The sequence below is a fragment of the Hippoglossus hippoglossus genome, chromosome 22 (assembly GCF_009819705.1).
Source record: "Hippoglossus hippoglossus isolate fHipHip1 chromosome 22, fHipHip1.pri, whole genome shotgun sequence".
Taxonomy (NCBI): Eukaryota; Metazoa; Chordata; class Actinopteri; order Pleuronectiformes; family Pleuronectidae; genus Hippoglossus; species Hippoglossus hippoglossus.
In genome coordinates this window covers 24,101,640-24,124,795 of record NC_047172.1, presented here as the reverse complement: position 1 = coordinate 24,124,795, position 23,156 = coordinate 24,101,640, and the positions used below count along the sequence as shown (strand labels likewise).

The window sequence follows — 23,156 nt, the reverse complement described above, 5'->3', positions numbered from 1 at the left end:
CTTCAGACTCTGAGCTTCAGCACATTCAGTTCAAATAAAATGATGGATGTTACATAAAAGTGTCAAGTGTCAGCTTTAATTTGAGAGATTTAGCCTTATAAACACACAATGGCCAAAGTGTAGGGCTTCAAATGCAACTGGACAGATATGTTAAGTCTAACTAAATGTAAGATTCTCTGCAGCCAAGGACTGAAGTCTTTGAATCTACAGACAACAGACACTGAACACATGGGTGCTGGACATTGAACTGACATGTTCTGCTTTACACTGTTTGGAAGATAAAGCCACACAGTATGTGTCTGCCTCAGTATCCAATCTCATAATATCCCCCTCCCCATTAGAGGCCTATAGGGCGGCTGTGGCTGAGGGGTAGAGCGGTCGTCCTCCTCCAACCTGAAGGTCGGCAGTTCGATCCCCAGTCTTCCCCATCTGCATGCCGAAGTGTCCTTGGGCAAGATGCTGAACCCCGAATTGCCCCTCATAGAACAAAAAAGTGCTGCTAATAGATGCACTGTATGAATGTGTGTGTGAATGTAAAACTGTACTGTAAAGAGCTTTGAGTGGTCATCAAGACTAGAAAAGCTCTATATAAATACAAAACCATTTACCATTTATAGTGTGATAACTAACATTCAAAATCTGTCTTCATTCATCCTGTTACTTCCACCAGCAATAACAGCTCCACAGGCAGTCCCAGTCACAACACAACCTTGTTTGACAGATGGGTGATGCATCTGCAGGCTTTGGTTTATGAGTTTTTCTCCACACGTTCACCATTTCTATCATTTTGACAGAGGTTGAGTTTTGTTGTGAGCCACAACAGTCACAACTGCATCACAACTTCTCACTCAACTCTGAGCCATGTGTGAAACTACACACATTGAGTTACAAAGGGACTGTGTTAAAGGGGCTGGACCTCAAATACACTATTTTCTGCGTCTGTTTGTTTCTCTATTAGCCGGTTTACACAAAAACTACTGGGCAGATTACCACAAAACCTGGTGGAAGGATTTGATATGGGTCGAGAAAGAAGCCATTCAATTTTGGAATAGTCATGAAATGATTCTCTGACAAATGATCTTGGTGAACTCTAGTGAATTTAGGTGTTTTTCATAAGGGGACTGTTGGGCCTTGGTGGACATATGCACACTCTGAGTGCCATTCTTGTTCTCTCTAAGGTTCTTTACTGACATAAGCCAACTCAAATCAAAGCTCAGATTTATTGCAATATCAATAATCAATAGTTCAGAGCCTGAAGGACGAAGAATGTGTGACCAAATACAGAGAGAGAGGGATGGACAGAAGGACAGACTGATGGAAGGATGTGTGTCTGACCATGCGGCTGCAGAAGGCACTGGTTCTGGCCTGGATCTGATTGGACAGTTGTTCGTCCTCCTCCTCTGACTCAGCAGTGAGTGTATGCAGAGACACAGAGCTGCGGGAGCGACAGCTCAGAGATTTAGCACTGCAGCCCGACCTCAGAGTCACAGAGTTACCCGCTGCCTCGTTCTTCTCCGCCTCGTACACCTCCAGTCTTCGAGCTGACACACACACACACACACACACGCACGCACACGCACACATTCGCACACATATGCACACACACACGCACACACACACACGCACACACAGAGCGTCAGAAACACTTAACACTTCCAACATAAACAGTACAGAAGAATGCGGTCTGGAGAATACCACTAGGTTACTTTCAGTGATTCAGTGAGTGTAATTCATAAATTATTCATGTGATTCATATTATATTTAACCATTGTACTAATGCAACACAGTGTTAGTTCCTGTGGCTGTCACTTCATTAACCAAGAAGCCAACCTATCACGTGACTGGAGGCTGAAGCACAAGCAGGCAGCAGCAGGTCAGCAGCCGGTGAGCGACCTGCTGCTGTGCTGTAGTAAACTACCCATGAGCACCATGGCGTGTCCTGAACAGGTACTCAGTGCTGTTTGGTAATATTTCACAGATGAGGCAGATTCTCAAGGAAAGGAGGAACACTCCAACAAGCTCATTTGTAAAGGTGATACAAATCAGTGTCGACCAGAGGAGAAAACGCCACACATTTGGCTGAACATTTGAAGGACCAGCACCCTGAACCTTTAGAGAGGTAATTCTACACTAATGTAACTTAATTAGTGTCATTAATTAAAGCCAAGTAGCTTCTGTTGCTGTGATGTGACTCAGAAAGTTTCCCTGGGCAAACAACTGTAACTTTAGCAGATATCATTAACACTTCCTATCATTAACATGCCCTTTTTACCCCAAGGCACGACTAACACCAGCTCAGTCTAGTCTCAGGGTTACCATGGAAACACTTATCCATGGTAAGTGGCCTGTGCTGCTGTGAAGAATGAAGGTGAACGCCATAGTAACGTTACATGGGAATAGTAACAGGGACTTGTATTTCTCTTCTGTGATGGTGAACATGATAAGGTCACAGCCTAACAGTTATTATGTGTGTATCTCATCAAACATTAAAGTAAGATGAATTATCCCTGATGGAATGAACTTTCCTGTGACTGCACCAACATGCTGCTACTTCTTCTCTCACACACTGACAGACTCACTTCACTTCCTGCAAAAAAACACTATGCTGCATCACATACACAGGTTGGGAGGAGGGAGTCAGTAAAAGTACTAATATCAAGAAAACATTTAAGAATGATATAAATAGTGTTGGTATGTTTTTTCTGTAACAGCACTGTGTGTTATGCATGTTGTTAACTAAAGAAGAAAACAACTATCTTATCAGTGTGTCCGGTACCCTTTTTCTTTTCATTGTGGCATCAAAAGTGGTATCGAGTATCGCTGTGTTTACTAGTATCGTGACAACCCTGATTAAAACAATCTCATGTCCCTTACATTCAGTGAGAGGATACTCCGTGGAGCTGGTAGTAAAGGAGAGCAGATCTGCAGTGGTATGCTGAGGTGGCCAATACACCGTTCAGAAAGGATCAGCTTTGGATTGGGTTTATTTTAGCCAATATTGATATTTTGAAAAGGATCGGCCACTGCCTGTGTCGCTTTTGAATTGCCCTAACCTTAACCCATATACAATACACTATGTCTCTAACAGACTTAATGAAAGTGGAAGCATTGTGGCTCTTACCATTTTCCACATGAGGATATTCGACCCCATAGATACTGCAGCGGCAGAACACCATCTTGTTTTCTGTCAGAGTTCCTGTCTTATCGGAGAACAGGTACTGGATCTGACCCAGGTCCTCAGTGATGTTGAGGGCCCGGCACTGGATCCTGCAGTCCAGCTGCTCGTTGTACAGGTCTACGTCGTTATGGATGAAGTAGATCTGACCCAGTTTCACAATCTCGATGGACACGTACAGAGAAATGGGAATCAGCACCTGTTGGACCAAAAAGGATGCAGGATGCATTCAGTGACATGACAAGTACTGTAAACTGTAAACTGGCCAATGATTGACAGAGGTTCCTTGGAAGCACACGTGTACATGAATACAACAAATGTTTTTGTATGTAACCCAGAGATCAAAGAAGATACTGGACCATCAATATTGCTGATATCTTTCACTGTGTGTGTTTTTTGAGGGATCCAGAAAATATCCATGATATTTAGTGGAGGGGTGGGACATAACCCAAAGGAGAATCCATTCAACTTTGGTGCGGATCCAGGTTTTTTGTTTCACTTTCTTTAGTCTAGCAAGACAGGACATTTTTGAACATTTTCGCAGATTTCTAAGAAAACAATTTATGGATCTTGATGAAAAAAAGTCAGGAATGTTTAGGGGACTGATATTATGGCTGAAATTTTGAGATAAAGTGGCCAATCAGCTTGGTAGTATGTGCTGTCTGAGTGCTCTTCTAGTTCGGTTGAAGTACTGAGACAGAAGATAAAAATGACTGTCACTGCAAACTTGATGTTTTTATAAACTGCTCTACTGTGTTTTGGTGCCTGATGAACCTCCATCCTCATTCATCTGTGAACCAAACTGTAGATCTCTGTAGAAGTAACAAAACCACAGGAATCATCGTCATAAGGTAGAAGAGTATTTTAATACTTCAAGTCAAGGTGTTGACCCTTAATATCTATGAAATCAGACAGGTTAGTGACATGGGATGTTTGAGAGTAAAAGCTAAGTAAAGGTTGCGTTGACGAAATGTTATTGTTTCTTTATGTTTTGCCTCTGTAAGTTTTGGTTATTTGACCGCTGTTGCTGCCAGTTTCATGAAAATTACCAATTTGACTGATTCGTTGAATTTATATTCCGTCATAAACTTTGAAACCTTCCATATTTTAATAAATACATGGACCTAAATTCTACAGAAGATCCGTTGATTCGTTTTCAAATATCCTGAAATAGAAAAGGTGTAATAAATCTTTAACTGCAGCTTCTAAGAGATGTTAATAAAAGTGCAAGAAGAAACGTTTAACATTATACCTGGAGCACAATGATCATAGTCCAGAAGACATAGAATCCAGCCAAGGCAGGAGACGTGTCCATATTAACCCCAAAGACGGGGTCCTTCAGGTTCCTCAGCCAGAGGCCGTGACCTGAAACAAACCAAGACACCGGAGCAGCTCATCACTCTGAACACAGGAGGTTGAAGCTGGACACGGGTGAGTCTCTGGAATACACTGAGGTATTATTGTTGCTGTCCACAGTTGTGTTTCGTCAGTCAGTGTCGGTACACACCTACAGCAGACGTCAGACACATGATGATGAGCAGGACCACGCACCACAGGACATCTGTGTTCAGACGCTTCTCCAGCTGGCTGCGCTTGTACCTCGGCCCACTGTTGTTCATCATGGCTTTGGTCTCATGACCTAAGTCCCACAGTGACAGAAACACGTGTACTGTGCTGTGAGCAAAACTGACAATTAAAAAGCTTCAGTAGTTTAGTGTTTCATTATGTTCGTAGTTTTATGCTTGAGTCAATTTATTACATTTTCATTTACATTTTCCACCTTAGTGAGTTCGAATCATGCTCTATTCTTAATTGGTGTTTATTAAACTTAGCCTGTTTGCTTAGACTGGTGCTTTAACCCATCTGGTTAAGATTGTTTAGGTGTGAAAGCTGCCAATCAACTTCATTTGGGGAACCAATCAAAATGACTGAGTAATTCTAGCATCAGGATGAGGAAGCAGATTATACCATGGATGTTATGTTTTCATTGGTTTTTGTTGGTTTTTCTGTTATTTCACAACATGACATAAAAACTCCTGACTGGATTTCCATGATACTGGGGGGGGGGATGTGTTATGGGTCAGGGAAGAATCCTTTTACATTTCAGAAAAGGGAATTTTCTTTTAAATTTCTTTAACAGAACGAGATAGGGCCTTGGCCGAGTCCACTAGATAAACAAGTGCTGTATGTTTTGGTGTGTCGGTGTCAACTGTACTGCAAGGCACATAGACTGGTCGTTCAGACAATAATGCAGTCCATTACATTGTGTTGATTTAATAGGACACCTGCATGATTTTACATACAAAAAACAAACACTATCTTTGAAATATGCGACCGATGAGACCAATGTGGTGTGCTGATTGGTTGTAAGTGACGCTGTTCGCTTACCGGCATAGACCACAATGCCCACCACCGTCTCAGTGTTGCGGATGGTGCAGCTCCTCAACAGGAGGTTGCTGTTATGGAGGCCAACACGAACCCCACTGGAATGCTCCCTGTGGAAAAACACACACACACATACACACAAACAAGAACTCAAGAACTGTTGCCAGAACTCATCTTTTCTTCATCAAAATCGGGATGTAAAGAGGATTCAAGAGATATAACATCAAAGTGGTCGACTGCATAAGTTTAAATAAAATAGTGAATTGTAACTGAGCACACGATCAGAAGTTTGACTTTATGAATAGTTGCTTCATGATGAGAATATTACGCAGTAGTGGGTTGTAATTGGTTTGGCCTTGAGGAGTGTAGGTGAAGGAACATGTGAATGTAAAGAATGCAAATAACAGTTCTTTATCATAAATCTGCTAAGATCACTTTATGCAAAGCAGGCTTCACAGTTGAGTTGGTTTACATTATGTTTCTTGTGAGCAGGTCTGTTGTTTAAATGTAGTTTCTAACTGGTGTTGAAAGGTTCTCATTTTATTGCTGCCTCTTTATGACCTACAACATTAAAAGGAGACGATCAGGGAGAAAATCGTTTTTTGATTCAGGCCGGAAAAGCCTATGTTGACATTTCCAAAAAACGTTCACAGCGAGTAGCCTGCTAGACGGTAGAAAGGAAGCTGAAGCAGACTTGTTGTTTTTGACTTTGCATTTCGATGTCATGGCTGGTGATGGGGCAAGATCAAAGCGAAAAGGAGAGAAAGGACTAAAGAACACAGAGAAGCTAAGAGGGCTAGTGATTAAGTACGAGCTAGAATGTGAGTCAACCTTGGTCGAGCATTCCGCAGATGGAGAGAATTATGTGATCAGAAAGGATTCAAAGCCGATCCTGATTGTCTATCATCCTCCTTAACAGGTATTTTCATTGTATTTGTATTGTGTCATTTATGAAGATAATTACCTCACCCCTATGCATCCTGCAAACATCTGTGTGTTGTTTTTCACTACTTTCAAAACAAAAGGCACATGCTGGCCAGACCGAGGTTTTTACAACAGGGGACAGTGGAACCACTCCACACTCGCTTTATGGATTGAACTCCATCTTTGCCAACTCCTGGCTCTAGTTAGCTTTTCTTGATGTTATTAGCCTGCTGAAAGTTTTCCAAACCTACACTGTTTAATTCAAGAACATTTGAATTAGTTAAAATACACTGTTAATGACCAAAGTCACATATATATATGCGCAGACAGATGTGAATGTTCGGTGTCGATGTTGAAAAGAAACTCACATGTAGCCTCTGAACCTGCTGAGGTCATTGTTGGGGTTCTCACACTCGATCCGGCTGTGGAAGCTCTCGGGGGTGAACTCTACTCCCTGGAAAAAACACACACACACACACACACACACACACACACACACACACACACACACACACACACACACACACACACACACACACACACACACACACACACACACACACACACACACACACACACACACACACACACACACACACACACACAACAAATTCAATCAAACCTGCAGATAAAATCTCATATGGAAAAACAGATACAAATACAACACATTTTATATATCAGAAGGAGAACTAGACGCACAAAACATTGGATGTCTTCTATTGCCCCTCATCTTTTTACTGGCTATTAGTTTTTACAGAGATATTTTACAGCAGCCAATAAAGCTGAAATAAAACATACTGGACAGGCTGCCAGCCGTCACCCACTGAATGAGTCTGATGTTATTGTCACTAGCTTAGCCGATACCAGTTTTTATGATTTTGTGGATGCAAGTAGCAGAAGAGAGCGGGGGAATAAAACCACCGCCCTCATATTGGGACTGTGTACATTGTGTCTATTGGGGGGGGGCACAATAAGTGCGTTACATGAGTAGTGTGCCATTTACCTGTCATTAATTTCAATAAGGCAGTTAGTGATTAAATAGTCCTTTCGTATAGAACACACATGTAATACAGCTGCACCGGGTAACTCACCCTAACACAGACCTATATTCAAATGAGTCATATTTTTGCTATAAATGTAAATGAGGTGTATAATGTGGTGTAAAATAACACGACGACCACAAAGTCTGGCATCAAACATGATCCCAGAGTCGAGATCATGAGAAAAACAAATATCCCGACAGCAGTGACAGACTGTGGGAGCAATACAATGTGTTCATGTGACGTGGTTTAAACCATTCGAGCTTTAACATGAAGCAGCACGTACAGTGTGTTCACACAAGCCTCTGACTTGTAGATATTTGATCACAAAATGTTTTCCTTCACCAAGGTAGAGGACATAGAGCAGGGGTAGTCAATTCAAATTCAGAGAGGTCCAGATAGAGATTCCCTCCAGCAAAGGGCTGGAAAGTTATTCTGTATAATGGCCTCATAATTCAGTGCAATACATATTGAAATATTAAACATATCAATGAATGTGTGTAGTCAACACCTGGCTGTCAAATTAAAAAAAGTACAATGCAATAATCATACCAAAGGTCTGGAACCCAACTGCAGTGTTTAAGTTGCATTGTGGGTAAGGTGCCAGATTTTCACAGTGCAGAAAAAAGGGGGGTGTAAAAAGATGCTATCTCTGGTTCTCAGGATATAAATCAATATTTGTATATATATATATAAAAATCAATATTTGTATATATATATATTAGATTGGTTGTAGAACAGGGGTAAATTGTTATTTACCATTAATAGGATATCCAAAAAGGTTGTTATAAAGTAAGGCTCCAGGAATTGCATTTAAAGAAACATTGTACTCTCTCTCAAGGTAATGAAGTAAAACAATGCAACATGTAATGAAAACATAGCACACACATCTTGCACATATGAAACCATCTCATGTTACTGTACCTGCAGTGGGAGGTCTGACACCACCTGTCTCTGTTTCAGGTTGGTCTCTCCGTCCAGGTTGGCGGTCTCAATGTAGCAGACCCCACGGGGGTCAGAGGAATACAGCAGCAGCATGTCAGCAGGGATGATTTCATTACAGGACAGACGCACAAAGTCTCCCACTCGCACATCCTTCCAGCACTGGTCATTGTAGGCTTTCTGGTTGCTAGAAGACAAGGAGAGCAGAGATAAAAGAGACAAAGGGATTCAAATCACTGCAGTGGAATCAATCAATCAAATTTTCTTTGTATAGCCCTTATTCACAAATCACAATTTGTCTCATAGGGCTTTAACAAGGTGTGACATCCTCTGCCCTTAACCCTCAACAAGAGTAAGGAAAAACTACTAAAAAACCCTTTTAACAGGGTAAAAAGAAGGTAGAAACCTCAGAGAAAGCCACATGTGAGGGATCCCTCTCCCAGGACAGAAGTGCAATAGATGCCACGTTTAATGGAATGAGAAAAACTTTTTTATTTGTGTATGTAATTAGGTATTAGAATGGAAACTGTACTTGTCTTCGAAAAAAATCTGTATTGTATATTGTACGTACTCTCTACTGTAGATTCGAACTGAACGCTCCTTGTATTTTACATAGAAACAGAATCTGTAATATTCTTAAAGGTTCAGAGACAAAACACGCCTTTGGGCAACAGGTATAATTCACACAGTGAGCAAATAAACTGGGGTTAATCATTCTTCTCACAGTCCATAACCCTTTCCAGGTAATGACATCAATACAGCAGGTGAGAGGAATTACTGTAAATCATATTTGTCATGAACTCATCTGTGATAAACTACTCCACTGTCGGAATAAAAATAAAAAAAGTGCATCCAAATAAAGCACAGCAATAATGGTGGCGGTGTTAGAAGGTGTGTTGTGCAAACCAGGCGGTTTACGACCAGTGTGAGAGTAAAAGTAATCTAGAAACAGGCTTTATTTATAATGTTCTGCAAGATAAGAATCAAGCTTTTTAAATAAGTAATGTGTTGAATATAGATCCTCAACAAGAGAGTATGCACCGTCCCAGACAATCGAGGAAAAGGAGCAGAGTTTGAACAAATAAGCAGGTATTGAAATTTTATTTTAGCAAAATATAATAGATAAACTGAAAGTCCTTTTCTGTATAACTTCATTTTGTTGTAGGCAAAAATCGAGTTTATGTATAGTCTGCTTTTTGTAACTGACTTTTTATTTATTCATTCAAGTTTTTGAGCTTGAGCTTTAAATTGCAGTGCTATTTGCTGTTTGGGCTCAAATTCACTCACTAAATTTCTTCCCCAAATCTACCATACTTATTAAAACAGTAACAGAAGGACATTAGTTATGATATTTTTACCTCCGCCTTAAGAGGTCATGTTTTTGCACCCGTCTGTTGGTTGGTTTGTTCGTCAGCAGGATTACACAAAAAAACTACTGAACAGATTTCCACAAACCTTGGTGGAAGAGTGGGACACGAACCAAGAAAGAACCCATTCAATTTGGGGGGGGAGATCTGATTGAATGGGTCCAGGATTTTCTTTCTCACTTTCTAGAACATTGCGAGATAGTGACACTTTCACCAGTTTCACAGGGTAATTCATGAATCTTTAAATGAACTGTGTGTGTTCTACTGAGTCCATTTTTCACTGATTCTAATTTCTGCCAACAATACTATTGTGCCAAAGAAAACAAAGAAACATTAGAACCAGAAACATTAGAACCAGGAAGAAAAAAAACTCTTTCATGACACTAATAAAAAAAAGATTAGGTCAAGTAGAATATTCCCCCGAAGAATACGCTGCGTCATCAGACCTACCTGCTGTAAACACGGCAGAGAAGCCTGTTGATCAAATGATCGGATTTAAACCTGCGGTAGTCTTCCCAAACGTCTTTGGCGGCCGTCACTGACAACACCAGTAGGACCGGGGCCAGAGCGATCTCTGGCTGGAAGGCCTCCACCACAGGAACAAAGTTGAGCGCAGCAAGTAAGATGAAGTAAACATTGGCAAAGCGATGGAGCTGCTCAAACAGATTCTTGGGCAGGAATGAAAGGAGCGAATACTTTCTGGTGCGAATCTTGTTGCTTTTATACAGCTTCAGGAGTTTACCCAATTCCTCATTGTCTGTACAGGAAGGTACCACTGTCCTCTTTTTCCGGAGGCGCTCCTTGGTAGAGTGACGATGGGACGAAAGCTCCCAGCTATACATGAGTCCTCCGCTCCTGGTCCGCCCGCTGCTGTATGTCTCCGCTTTAGAAGCCTCACCTGCCTGCACTTGTTCTCCAGATTGTTTTGTGTTTTTCTTCCGGGTTCATGCTGTCCTGTCTTCTAACTGACCATTCTGATGTGGAGTCCTTTCACCCTGTCCAGGCAAAGTGGGAAGTGTAAGTGCTGCGTGGATAGCTAACTACCGCGGACGGAGCGCACCTGCACTCCTCTTATGGGCTGTAAACAAACTCAAGGTGCAAGTTTTACAGCTGACACAAAGACAGATTGTGTAACAAGATATACAAGAGAGGAGCGTCTGAGCGGCAGCAGGGAGTGTGCCGTCGTTGATTTCCTTGGCGACCATCTCAGTGGACAGACTCACACATCCCTTAACAGCAGAGATTCTTCGTGTTGATATTGTTTTACTGAGGCAGTGACTTAAAACAGAGAAAGCCTCCAACTCGATCCCTGCACCAACGACACCAACATGAACCAGCATAACCGAGTATAACCAAGGACCACAGCCATCCAGCGCGCACACTGTTCTCTCTGGTACCATCTGACGCTACAGGAGCAGGGCTGCACGCACCACCAGACTCAAAGGTCTTATGAGAACAGCTTCTGTCACCAGGCCATCAGGGTTCGAAACGAGTAGTCATTTCATATCCAACAACCTCTGCACATCTGTTTAACTTCCTTCTTTTCCCCTCAACTCACCTCTGGATAATGTGCAACAACTTATACATACAGATCCCACACAGTTAAAGTTGTCACCACATTTTCAATACACTGCACCTTTGAATGTATATACTTTTCATTGTTGTGTTGTATTTGACTTTCTTATATTAAGCCCTTTCTACCTTGCTTTTCCTTTAATTTAATTATTGCACAGCTGAGCTGACTTGTTTCCTCATCGTCCAACACCTTTTCATCGTACTGTTGATCCGGTGTTAAATTGCACATGACAAATAAAACTTGAAACCACAACATCCATTTTCATGACAGCAGTGGTAGAAAATCTCTCTTGAACCTCTCACCTGTTATACACACAACCTACACACTGAGCTGTCCATTAAGGCTCCTGTGTGAAGGATGTAGGGGAACCTATCAGCACAAATGGAAAACGATATTCATAATGAGTGTCCATTACTGTTCTATTCCTGTTCTCATTGATTCCTACTTTCAGTTTTAAATGCTCGTCTTGCGTCACTGTATCGTTGAACTTTCAAAGAACTGAAATGAGGGATTTTCCAACAGTCAACATTACTGGCAGAAACACACCCAGGTACAGCAGCAGACTGTTCTGGTAAGTCACAGGAGGTGGAGGGGGCAGAGGGATACTCCGCCCCCCCAGGAGGACAAGCCTAGAAACCAACCCTCACTCATATAATAGAGTATATTCAACACTAAATGGTTTTTGCTAAATGTATTTTGGAGGAAAAAACATTTCTCATGTCACACATTAGGATTAGTGTAAAACATGTGGCCAGTGAATGCTCTACAGATATGTTACATATTAACATGTTGTAACTTTGTGGATAGATTCATTCATTTAAAATAAATGTTTATTATCTTTCTTTCAAAATATATTTTTCTATTGCAAATTAGTGGGACACGAACCGATTTCCATGACATTTTATTGAGGAGCGGGATATGACGTAAGAAAGAACCCATAACCTTTGTGTTGCAGATCAGTGGGTCCATGATAGTTTTTTCTCACTTTCTCAAACATGGATCTTGATGTTTTCAAAATCAGGCATGTTAAGGGGGCTGATATTTATTAATGTGTGCAATTTGGTGCAGATCATAATAAAAATCTGCACCTAGTGAATTCAAATGTGGTTTTATAAGGGGACTGTGGGGCCTATAGAGGTATGCACTATTTTCATTTGCCTGAAATGACCCACATGTATGTCTTTGTTTAACTGAGGAGCTCCACAGATCTTGTGCAGAGGTTGAGATTGTTGCAGTCTCAACAAAATGTTAAAGTGTGCAATTTAAACTTTATTTTATCTATATATCAGTCTAGACTCAATAGTCCATCATGACCAAGTGTGAACAAGAAGCTGCTGTCCCCTGCATAAATCCGGCCACTAGAGGTCATCATATCCGAGGTTACTGACAAAGACCAAGATTTCTACAACATGGTGTCACCATGGACTCTGTTGTGTAACTACTGTACATGGTCTGTATTTATTAAATGCTTTTATTGTCTTGATGACCATTCAAAGTGATTTACTATTCAGTTTTCCATTCACCGATCACACACACTCCAATACAGTTCATCTATGTGCAGCACTTTCCCTATGATACATCACTCATACACTGCGGCTTCTTTTGGTAAATTCTGGGTTTCTCAATAGTAATAAGTGCCAAATATAAAAACACGGAAATAAAAAGCATATCAAGAGACAGTTAACAACATTGTACTCGTACAAATGTTCAACAAAATGATGCAATGCTACATTTCTAAACCTATTCTACACCAGTTATTAATGTGGTCACTAAACTGGTAAATCTAAAAGCCTCAACTTAAAGCAACACTAAGCCAATGCCAATTGTTGGAATCAGGACCTGCAAGTTCATCAGAAATGCTGAACTGTAGATCAGTTAAAAAAGGGTGGAAGTGATTTAAAATCAATGTTGATCCTGAATATTCAGCGAGGACATTTTTTGAATATGAAGAATTTTAACAGGCTGCACTTTAGCTGCAGCTCTTCTGGTTCAGGAAGCTGGGGATCATGGGTAATATCCACCACTCAGTTGTGGTGGACTATGCAGTCAGAGCTCAACACATTGATAGACTATGTTTGTCCTTAACATGTTATCACTAAGACACAAGGACCAACAGAATGAATCACCACGTTTGGCAGCAGAGGGCGCTGTTACAAAAGTAACTCACTCCACTCCCTCCCTACTGCTGTACATTATACATGTACGTTTACAAACAACCCATTCTGCATGAGTTGGCTGACTTAATTATCATGATTCTTTCAAACTTGTTTACAAGGGGTTTCCATCCACCTGTGTTGTGCACATTGTCATTTTGACAACCCAGTTACAGCCATGAATAAATTTCATAAACAGCTGTCACTGGCATTAGCCACTTAGGCCGACAGGGGTTCACTCACCCACAGAATACCCGTGCAACATTGTTGTTGACCTTCTTGTCGAACAAATAGCGTCTGTAGTCTTCCAGTGCATCTTTGATGGCGATGACGGCGAGAACCACCAGCAGAGGAATCATGGTAATTTCCTTCTGAAAGGCCTCAACCGCTGGCACCCAGTTCAACAACGCCAGGAACAGGAAGTAGAGGTTGGCAGCCCTGCAAAGGAAAGACCAGAGCAGCCAGTTATTATGAAGCAAGTACAACACGTCCAATAAACAGCTGTAAACAGATTTAAATGATAGTTCTGACCTTTAGAAACCGACATAAGATTAATAAACTGAACCAGCACTTTCTATTGAAATGACACAGACTTTTAAGACCAAAACATTGGGACCGAAAAGAATGCAAACACAACCTAATTTATTAAATATGTATGAACAGTGGGTGCGTTCAATCTGAAAAAGACTCTGGAGGATGGTAAACAGCCCTGTAAGGCTTCATTCAAATGAGAAAAATACACAGAGCATACAGTCAACAGACATTATTAAAAAGTAGTTTTCATAAAATGGGAGGTCTGAAAGTTATCTAAGGACATTGTTATTGTTTAATTGAATACGGGTTTCTTTCAATCCAGGAGCCAATCCACCTCTATTGTATTAAGGTGGAAACAGAGTTTCAGAGCGAGATGTCTCCAAAATAAAATAAACTATCTGCATGAACAGAAGAGGGGATGGAAATAAGTGACTGAAATCATATTATTACGTCAGCACTATTTCTTTTTGTTATTTTTTTGTTTTTTACTGATTGAAAGTTTTTGTCAACAGCAACTGTGAGTAAGCCCCCTGCTGCCTTATGTTTAAACTTCATCATCTGACACATGCTACAGTATTTTAGTGCGTGGTTCCAATTGAATGTAATGCAGTCTGAGATCATCAGCCATGCATCACATCAGTCCCAAAGTATGTACCTACTTCAAAAGTAAATTTAAAAACTCGAATGGCACTCAGTAGACTCAATACCTGAGCCAAGGCCAAACTAAATTCACGAGATTCAATGTGCACAAAATCACACACTCATAAAAATCAGACCCCAGAACTTGCCAGAATTCTTTCATCAATATCCATGAATTATTCTCTGTGAAATCTCGCAGGTCCACCGCCCGATCTGCCACACCCCTCTACAAAATTCATGTTGATCGGTTGAGTAGTTTTTGTGCTTAATCCTGCTTAACAACCAATGCCGATAAAACCATAACTTAGTGTTTTAACTTTAAACTTTACTTTTAGCTATTAATATCACAAATTCTGAATATGTTATTCATTTGATCATAAACTAGGAAATGTCATAATACAAGAAATATCAGTGTTCTTCAAAAGGACAATAAAATCTTTCTCACAGTTAGCCTTACTTTAATATGATTGCCAATCATTCCTTATGTTTCTACAGCTTTTCTACTTATAACTGACTGTCACATTTTACTGTTAAATTAACTTTATTATAAGTATCATTGTTTTTATACCATGAAATACAAGTACTATTCTCATGTTTCTTAAAGTTTGTGGCTGGTTTTAATGAACTGAATTACACTTTTTACCCCAAGCAGAGCACGGTCAACTTCTTCGGACTCTCCCTTACACTGGTGAGTCTGGGTGGTATCATGAAGCCGGTTATCTCTGGGTTTACTGATCCAGCTACGAGTGTCTTTATATGAAAGAGGCGGAGTTCTTAAGTACAAGCAACATTATTCCAACCATGAGCAAATTGCTTACTATATTTGATCAAACACTATTATCTGTGGGGAAAATTGGGAACAGCAATTTTCTATTCAGTGAGGAGGAACATTCATAGAAAATAAATCATTACCAAATATTTAAACTAAGGCTAAGTGTAATACTGTGGGAACTATTACATGTTGATGAACAAACTATTATTACTATTTGATGCACATCACGAGACAAAGTAAGTCTGTTTGTTTCTGTCACAGAGGACATGAGGTTTGCTAGAAGCTCTCATTTAAAACCTGAGAGCAAATGGACTTAAACAGAAAAAGGATTCTGATGACCCATAAAAATACCTCATTACTCTTCATTACTTTACAGTTAGAACTCCTCCCTCAGTCTGACTCAGTGAAGAGGTTACTGCACTAATGATGTCACAGTTTTTCCAGTGATCTGCTGATGAAAATGCAGCATAATTACCCGGGTGATCTCTTTGTAAAAGAGAGACAGACTCATGATACCAGATACCATGTGATCTCTGATTCCACTTGGAATCAAAACCTTCATTCTGCCTGTACTCGAGACCTACGGTAAACAAAGTCAGGCCTATGACCTCAGTAGGCAGAACTTAGCATAAAAGAAAAGCGTGCTTAAAGGGATAGTTCACACAGAAATGAAAATTCACTCATTATCTACTCACCCCTATGCCGATGGGGGGGTGAAGTGTTTGAGTCCAAAAAACACTGCTGGAGTTTCAGGGGAAAACAGTGTCGCAGCCGAATCCAATACAATTGAAGACATTAGTGACCTATCTATAGACGTAATAAAACAACAGCAAAAACATAGCATGCCTCCATATTGCTCGTTTGGTGTCATCCAAGTGTCTGCAAGGCCCGACATTCATATTCGACTCGAAACGAGGTAATTTCCACCGTGTTTAAGCCTAAAAGTCCACCAGAAGTGGCTAAGCTAGCGGACGTTAGCATTTCCGACTGTCCCTGAATGCACCTCGTTGGAAGATATCAGTGGACATTTCGGCTTAAAGGTCCAGTGGGTAAGATTTAGGTGAAAGGGGTCTATTGGCAGAAATCGAATACAAAATAGTCCTAGTGTTTTCACTTTCTATGACAACTGAAGGTTACCACAGGTTCTCTTTCATGTTTGGAAGGGGAGGGTGAGGTGAGGGGTATTCAGCTGCAGCATGCAACTTCACCACTAGATGTCACTAAACTCTACACACTGAACCTTTAAAACAGGGTGTAAATGACCTCGTTTTGAGTTGAATATGAATGTCGGGGCTTGTGGACACTTGGATGACCTTGTTTTATTACGTCTGAAGAAGGACTCACCATTGACTTCAATTGTATTGGATTCTGCTCTAACAAAGTTTACCCCTAAAACTCCAGAAGGGTTTTGTGGACTCAAACACTTCACCCACCCCCCCATCGGCATAGGGATGAGTACATAATGATTGAATTAAAATTTTTGGATGAACTATCCCTTTAACATCAGACGCATTCTTTTTTCCTTTCTTGCATCAGAGACAAGGTCCAGGTACAAGATTGATTTACTCCTCTAATCAACCATTCAAGTCATCACCCCCAGGGAATTCTTTATCAAAGGAACACAACTGGGGAAAGTTCCAGCCAAAAGATAATTATTACAACAGATGCATCACTGGAAGCCATAAGAGGGAAAAGAGGACAGAAAGGCTGACAAATCAGCAAAGACTCAAAGACCCAACAAGCAAGAGTGTCTACATCATCGCTTACAAACATCTCAGTTTCTGCCATTCCAGAATAAAATGCAGCGCCAGAAGTTTTCAAACTATAATGGGGCCAGCAGTGTTTTCAAACACCTCAGATTTAGCAGCTCTAAAACTCTGCAGCGGACACCAGGCGCATCCATAGCGGAGTTGACGCGCCTTCAAACCAAAATGTAGTATGTAGCCTAAGGGGCATTCAAGGTCCTTCATATGTGGCCCATGACACAATTGTGTTCACACTGCTGAAAAGAAAAAAGCTAAATGCGTCTTAGACCACCTCCTCTGAGGTACTTAGACCTGTCCACTTATGGCCCGATCACTCAGGATGAATGTAATACCAGGTCTGAACCTGGCCAATGTTGCTGTAAGGAATCGTTTGCCATCGTTACACCACAATGTGTTGCTGAGAACACACAGCACCTCTGCCGTGAAGCATAGAAATCACCAGGGAGCCTGTCACGTGTGTCCAGGCCGTGCCTCATGAGCACCAGGGTGTGACTTGCATCTTGTTTTGAAGGATCTCACTAGGGCAACATATGAGCCTTTTACTGATGTTCCATCTCTCTAGACAGCTTTTCTGTTTGCTCTCTGTTCTGCTTAACAGGTTTCAGAGAACTGTGTGCTTTCTGGAGGGAAAACAACACAGAGGTGAAAATCCATAAATAAGGAACTGGAGGCGCATCAGTTGCTGTCCTTACAGGCAGAGCAGGAGGGGTGGGTCACACCATGTCCAGCCAGGGCCTAACTCCTGCTCCAGCCTCCAAGCAGGTATAATTCTCAGCATTTGTTCTGCTTTGGAAAGACAAACCTGGGGTTACCTCATCCTAAGCAGCATTTGTCACATTGATTGGTTGATGTAATTTCCCATCCTTATGCGGAACAGGGGTTTCCAGTTCATACAAAGTAGGGGCCAACTCACTAAAATCCTAGTCGCTCACAAGGTAAGAACCTTCCTGGGATTGAGGGTGTGACAGACATGCAGTAGCCTGTATGGTGAGGCCACCTGGGAGTCAAACCAGAGACCTGCTGATCAAGACTAAGGGCCCATGTGGGATACGCCCTAACCATTCGCTCATTGGGTCACTCCATCCACTTTGCTGACATAAAGTCCTGAGAACAGGTTGAGCAAAGATTATCATTCTATTGACACCATTATGATTGAAAAAAGCACAGAAATTATGTCATTTTGTTATTTTCAGTTACTTGCCAAAGTCATGATCTGACCTGTGGAACTGCTGGAAAAGGTTCATGGGGATGAAGGTCAAAAGTCTGTACTTGGTAGTGCGGATGGCATTGCCCTTGTAGCTTTTGGAGAAGGTTTCATACTCGTGTTGGTGCGGCCCATGGCGTGCAAACACACTTCTTCGCTTCCCTCTGACTCTATGTGGAGACCAATAGGCGTCGTGGAAGCTTTTGTTGGGCAGGCCATCGGGGGAAGAGTACCAGCCCCCCCCTGAGTCTCCCAATAGCGTCCGACAGCGATGCCGCACCCAGTGGAGCCGCTCCATCTAGGCAGCTGGGCTGTGAGAGTGTCCGGGCCCCCTCCTCTGTGGCCTGCTGCTTCCTGCTTCCCGGTGGAATTACAAAATGTCCTATTCCTACAGAGACAAGACCACAAACAATATATTATAGTAATTGGTCTCACTAGGTTGTAATTATCCAACCTGTCTGCAAGTTTTAAAGATCATTTATATTTCTACGTCTTTACAGGTACAGTACATGTGAGAGAAGCTTTGAGGGGAAAACAAAGGCTCAAGGGAACCCAAGAAAATAGGACAACAGTGAAGGCACTCATGCTGTGGAGGCACAAGATGCAGAGTTAAATACATGCATGAGGTCAAAAGGACACTGGAATCTCATTACATCATCACATTACATTCTTTCACCATGATTTACTGATAGTTTGGATGTAGATTACACAATCTGACAAGGCCCAGTAGTCGCCTTAAAGTTGCAGCTGTGGCTGAGGGGCAGAGCGGTCGTCCTCCAACCAGAAGGACTGCGTTTCGATCCCAATCTTCCCCATCTGCATGCCGAGGTGTCCTTGGGCAAGATGCTTAACCACAAATGGTGCCTCATAGAAAAAAGTGCTGCCTGAATTGGTGAATCAAATTTTATTTTTATATCCCATATTCACAAATCACAATTTGTCTTCTGCCCTTAAGCCTTAACAAGAGTAAGGAAAAACTACTAAAAATAAATTAGAGTTTTTACAGCAACTGGTGAATGGCAAACTGTACTGTAAAGCGCTTTTAGTGGTTATTTAAGACAAGAAAAGAACTATATAAATACAGACCATTTACCATTTAAGTTCAGTCACACCCGCCTTATCTCTCATAAAAGGGGGAAAAAAATCCTGAATTCACCCTCCAAATCCAGATACACACCAAAATTGAATGGGTTCTTCCAAGACCCACAACACATTATTCCACCTTTTTTTTTTGTGGTAATCAGTCCAGTAGTTTTTGCCTAATCTTGCTTATAAACAAACAGATCAAGTGACACATGAACAGGGGATAAAGCTGCCAAAAGAAAGGAAATGTCTCTTCACAGATCTAATTTTAAGGACTGGTTCATTGCCTGAGCTCACTATGAATAATATGACATGTATAAATGTACAATTCAGGTACAAATAAAATAGCTGTCTACTATCTTGTGTGGTCCGGTCTCAGGTCCGAGGCTCTGCACGAAAGCACACAACTCTCTCACAGGTATCTGTGACATGCCTAACTTGCCAAACTTCATTCTCAGCACACAGGTGGGACAATGACTTACAGTGAAAAGCGATAACAACTGAAGTTACAGCAGGGGTCATGTTCTTTTATGCTGTTAAAGCGAATATATAGAATTTAAAAGAAATGGTGGAGTTTTGCTGCTTGGTTGCTGCTGATGAGGAAAACTGTTGTTAAACCCACACATACAGATATAGATCTCTGCTTTATTTGCGTTTCACAAGCACACTGTTTTACATGCTGATAGTTGAGGGGTTAATCCCACACCATCTGCTTCCTAAAAACAGTTGTAACAGTTTCTGTACCACATGTGCTAAACAGGTCTGCAAGCTTAAAGATTGGATGCTTGCCACATAAAACCACTTGTCAAAGGCAGTTGTTTGTTTTTCCTGATTGCCCAGAATTCAATCTGACTAAATGTGGTGTTTATTTAGGGGAAGTGACATTTTCCAAATTCCAGCATGCCCTTTGCAAGGCATCCTTCTTTCTTATAAGTCTTTCACTTCCTAAAAATAACCAATGTTCACAATGACTTTCCAATAGTGTAAGCAGTTTGAAAATTACATCAATAAAATAGCATGAAGAGACATAAAATGCACACTGTGCATAACTAAAAACTCTTCTTATAGGCAGTGCTGATATAATGATCATTCTCAGTGTTTAGGCTGAAGGAGAAGCTGGGTGTTTACAGCACAGACCCAGACGACTGAAGCCCATCAGGTCACATGATCTCCACTGCCCTCTCTGCCTCTCTCTGAAGCTTTGTTGTTCTGACTGGAAATATTTAGACTGTGTCTGACTCAATAATATGTTTATAGTTAAAACCTTTGGCAGTTATACATTTAGATCCTCATAATAAAGTTTGAGAGCTTTTTTAAACGATATGGTCATAAGCTAAACAGACTGGTTAGACCAGTGAACTGCAATAACATTACATATCATAAGCGACAGGGCAACTTACAATAAGTGCATTCAACCATGAGGGTACAAACCGGGAACAGCAACAATCATGTTAGTGCATTAGCTTCAAAAAGCCAAACTACAAAGTTCTACATGTAAGTGCCATATATACAGTAAGTGCAATATATATATATATATATATATATATACACACAGCGGGTAAAATAAGTATTCAACACGTCACCATTTTTCTCAGTAAATATATTTTTAAAGGTGCTATTGACATGAAATTTTCACCAGATGTCGGTAACAACCCAAGTAATCCATACATACAAAGAAAACCAAACGAATAAGTTCAGAAATTAAGTTATGTGTAATAAAATGGAATGACACAGTGAAAAAGTGTTGAACACAAGAAGAAAGGGAGGTGCAAAAAGGAATGGGAAGCCAAGACACCAGTTGAAATCTATCAGTTATTAGAAAGCAATCCTACAGAAGCGTATTGCATTCACTTGGAAAAGAAAAAGCTCTCTTTTTCTGAGATAATTGTCTCTGAAATGCCGACCATAACAATATAATAACGTTTTATAAATACTGTACGACATGATTATGTATAGTACATATTATTAATTTTATGGGGATATGATAGATAAAGGAAATGTAGTTTTCATTTTTGTCCATAATTCAAATATTTCGTTTGTTAGTCTTTTGTAGTTCACTGTTATTCATACAGAAGGAGAGTCTGACAGTTTTAAGCGACGCTATACGTCATGGCGCTAATACAAGAAACGTTGCCAAACCAAAGACTGTCTAAGAGTGCAACAGTTACATGCAGCACGCTGAACAAGGGCTCTATGCGAAACGTCCATGCAAAATGTAACTTCATCAAAATACTAGATTACAACTATCTCAGAAAAACAGAGCCTTTTTTCTTTTTTCAAGTGAATGCAATACGCTTCCGTACAATCCTGCCCCTTGTCAGTGCAAGTTAATATCAGATGGTTTAGTCCCAACGCATGGCCTATAAAAAGGTGTCTCGTTACCAAGGTGTCACACAAGAAACATCTCATGATGGGTCAAAGCAAAGAGCTCTCTCCAGACCTCCGCAACCTTATTGTTGCAAAACATACTGATGGCATTGGTTACAGAGGGATTTCTAAACTCCTGAATGTTCCAGTGAGCACTGTTGGGGCCATAATCCGGAAGTGGAAAGGTACAATTGTTTCAAAGAAAACAATAAGTAATGCACTCAGCCGCCGTGGCCTGTATGCACGCTCACCACGCAAGACTCCATTGCTGAAGAAAAAGCATGTTGAAGCTCGTTTAAAGTTTGCTGCACAGCATTTAGACAAGCCTGTGAAATACTGGGAGAATATAGTCTGGTCAGATGAGACCAAAATTGAACTCTTTGGATGCCATAATACACACCATGTTTGGAGGTCGAATGGCACTGCACATCACCCGGAAAACACCACACCAACAGTGACGTTTGGAGGTGGGAACATCATGGTGTGGGGCTGTTCTTCAGCATACGGCACTGGCAAACTTCATATAATTGAAGGAAGGATGAATGGAAAAATGTACCGAGACATTCTTGATAAAACATCTGCTGCCATCTACCAGGATGATGAAGATGAAATGAGGGCGGACATTTCAGCAAGACAACGATCCCAAACACTCAGCCAAGGAAACTCTCAATTGGTTTCAGAGAAAGAAAATAAAGCTGCTAGAATGGCCCAGCCAATCACCTGACTTGAATCCAATAGAAAATCTATGGAAAGAACTAAAGATCAGAGTTCATAGAAGAGGCCCACGGAACCTTCAAGATTGGCTTGTGTGGAAGAATGGGCCAAAATCACACCTGAGCAATAATGCATGGGACTCGTTTCTCCATACAGGAGGCGTCTTGAAGCTGTCATTACCAACAAAGGCTTTTGTACCAAGTATTAAATAAATTTCAGTAAGCGTGTTCAATACTTTTTCCCTGTGTCATTCCATTTTATTACACATAACTTAATTTCTGAACTTATTTGTTTGGTTTTCTTTGTATGTATGGATTACTTGGGTTGTTACCGACATCTCGTGAAAATGTCATGTCAATAGCACCTTTAGAAATATATTTACTGAGGAAAATGGTAACGTGTTCAATACTTATTTTACCCGCTGTATATATATATATATATATATATATATATCGTTGGGGAGCTCGTTCCACCATTTAGGAGCCAGGACAGCAAACAGTCGTGATTGTTTAGCA

The 23,156-nt window shown here is 40.9% G+C and overlaps 1 protein-coding gene across 3 annotated transcripts in view; it reads right to left on the bottom strand.

Annotated features, from left to right (window-relative positions):
- The window catches only part of atp10d (ATPase phospholipid transporting 10D), a 37,226-nt gene that overhangs the window by 11,404 nt on the left and 2,666 nt on the right, over positions 1-23,156 (bottom strand). For 2 of the 3 annotated variants that reach the window (XM_034575462.1, XM_034575463.1), the window contains exons 2-10: positions 18,492-18,865; positions 13,806-14,000; positions 8,449-8,653; positions 6,853-6,938; positions 5,564-5,670; positions 4,683-4,814; positions 4,428-4,540; positions 3,122-3,374; positions 1,336-1,541 (exon numbers count right to left, since the gene is read on the bottom strand). In XM_034575462.1, the coding sequence (XP_034431353.1) occupies positions 1,336-1,541; positions 3,122-3,374; positions 4,428-4,540; positions 4,683-4,814; positions 5,564-5,670; positions 6,853-6,938; positions 8,449-8,653; positions 13,806-14,000; positions 18,492-18,775 (1,581 nt within the window). In that variant the 5' untranslated portion in view covers positions 18,776-18,865. Of the gene's footprint in view, positions 1-1,335; positions 1,542-3,121; positions 3,375-4,427; positions 4,541-4,682; positions 4,815-5,563; positions 5,671-6,852; positions 6,939-8,448; positions 8,654-13,805; positions 14,001-18,474; positions 18,866-23,156 lie in introns of those variants that run through there. The other variant, XM_034575464.1, reaches the window with a different exon arrangement.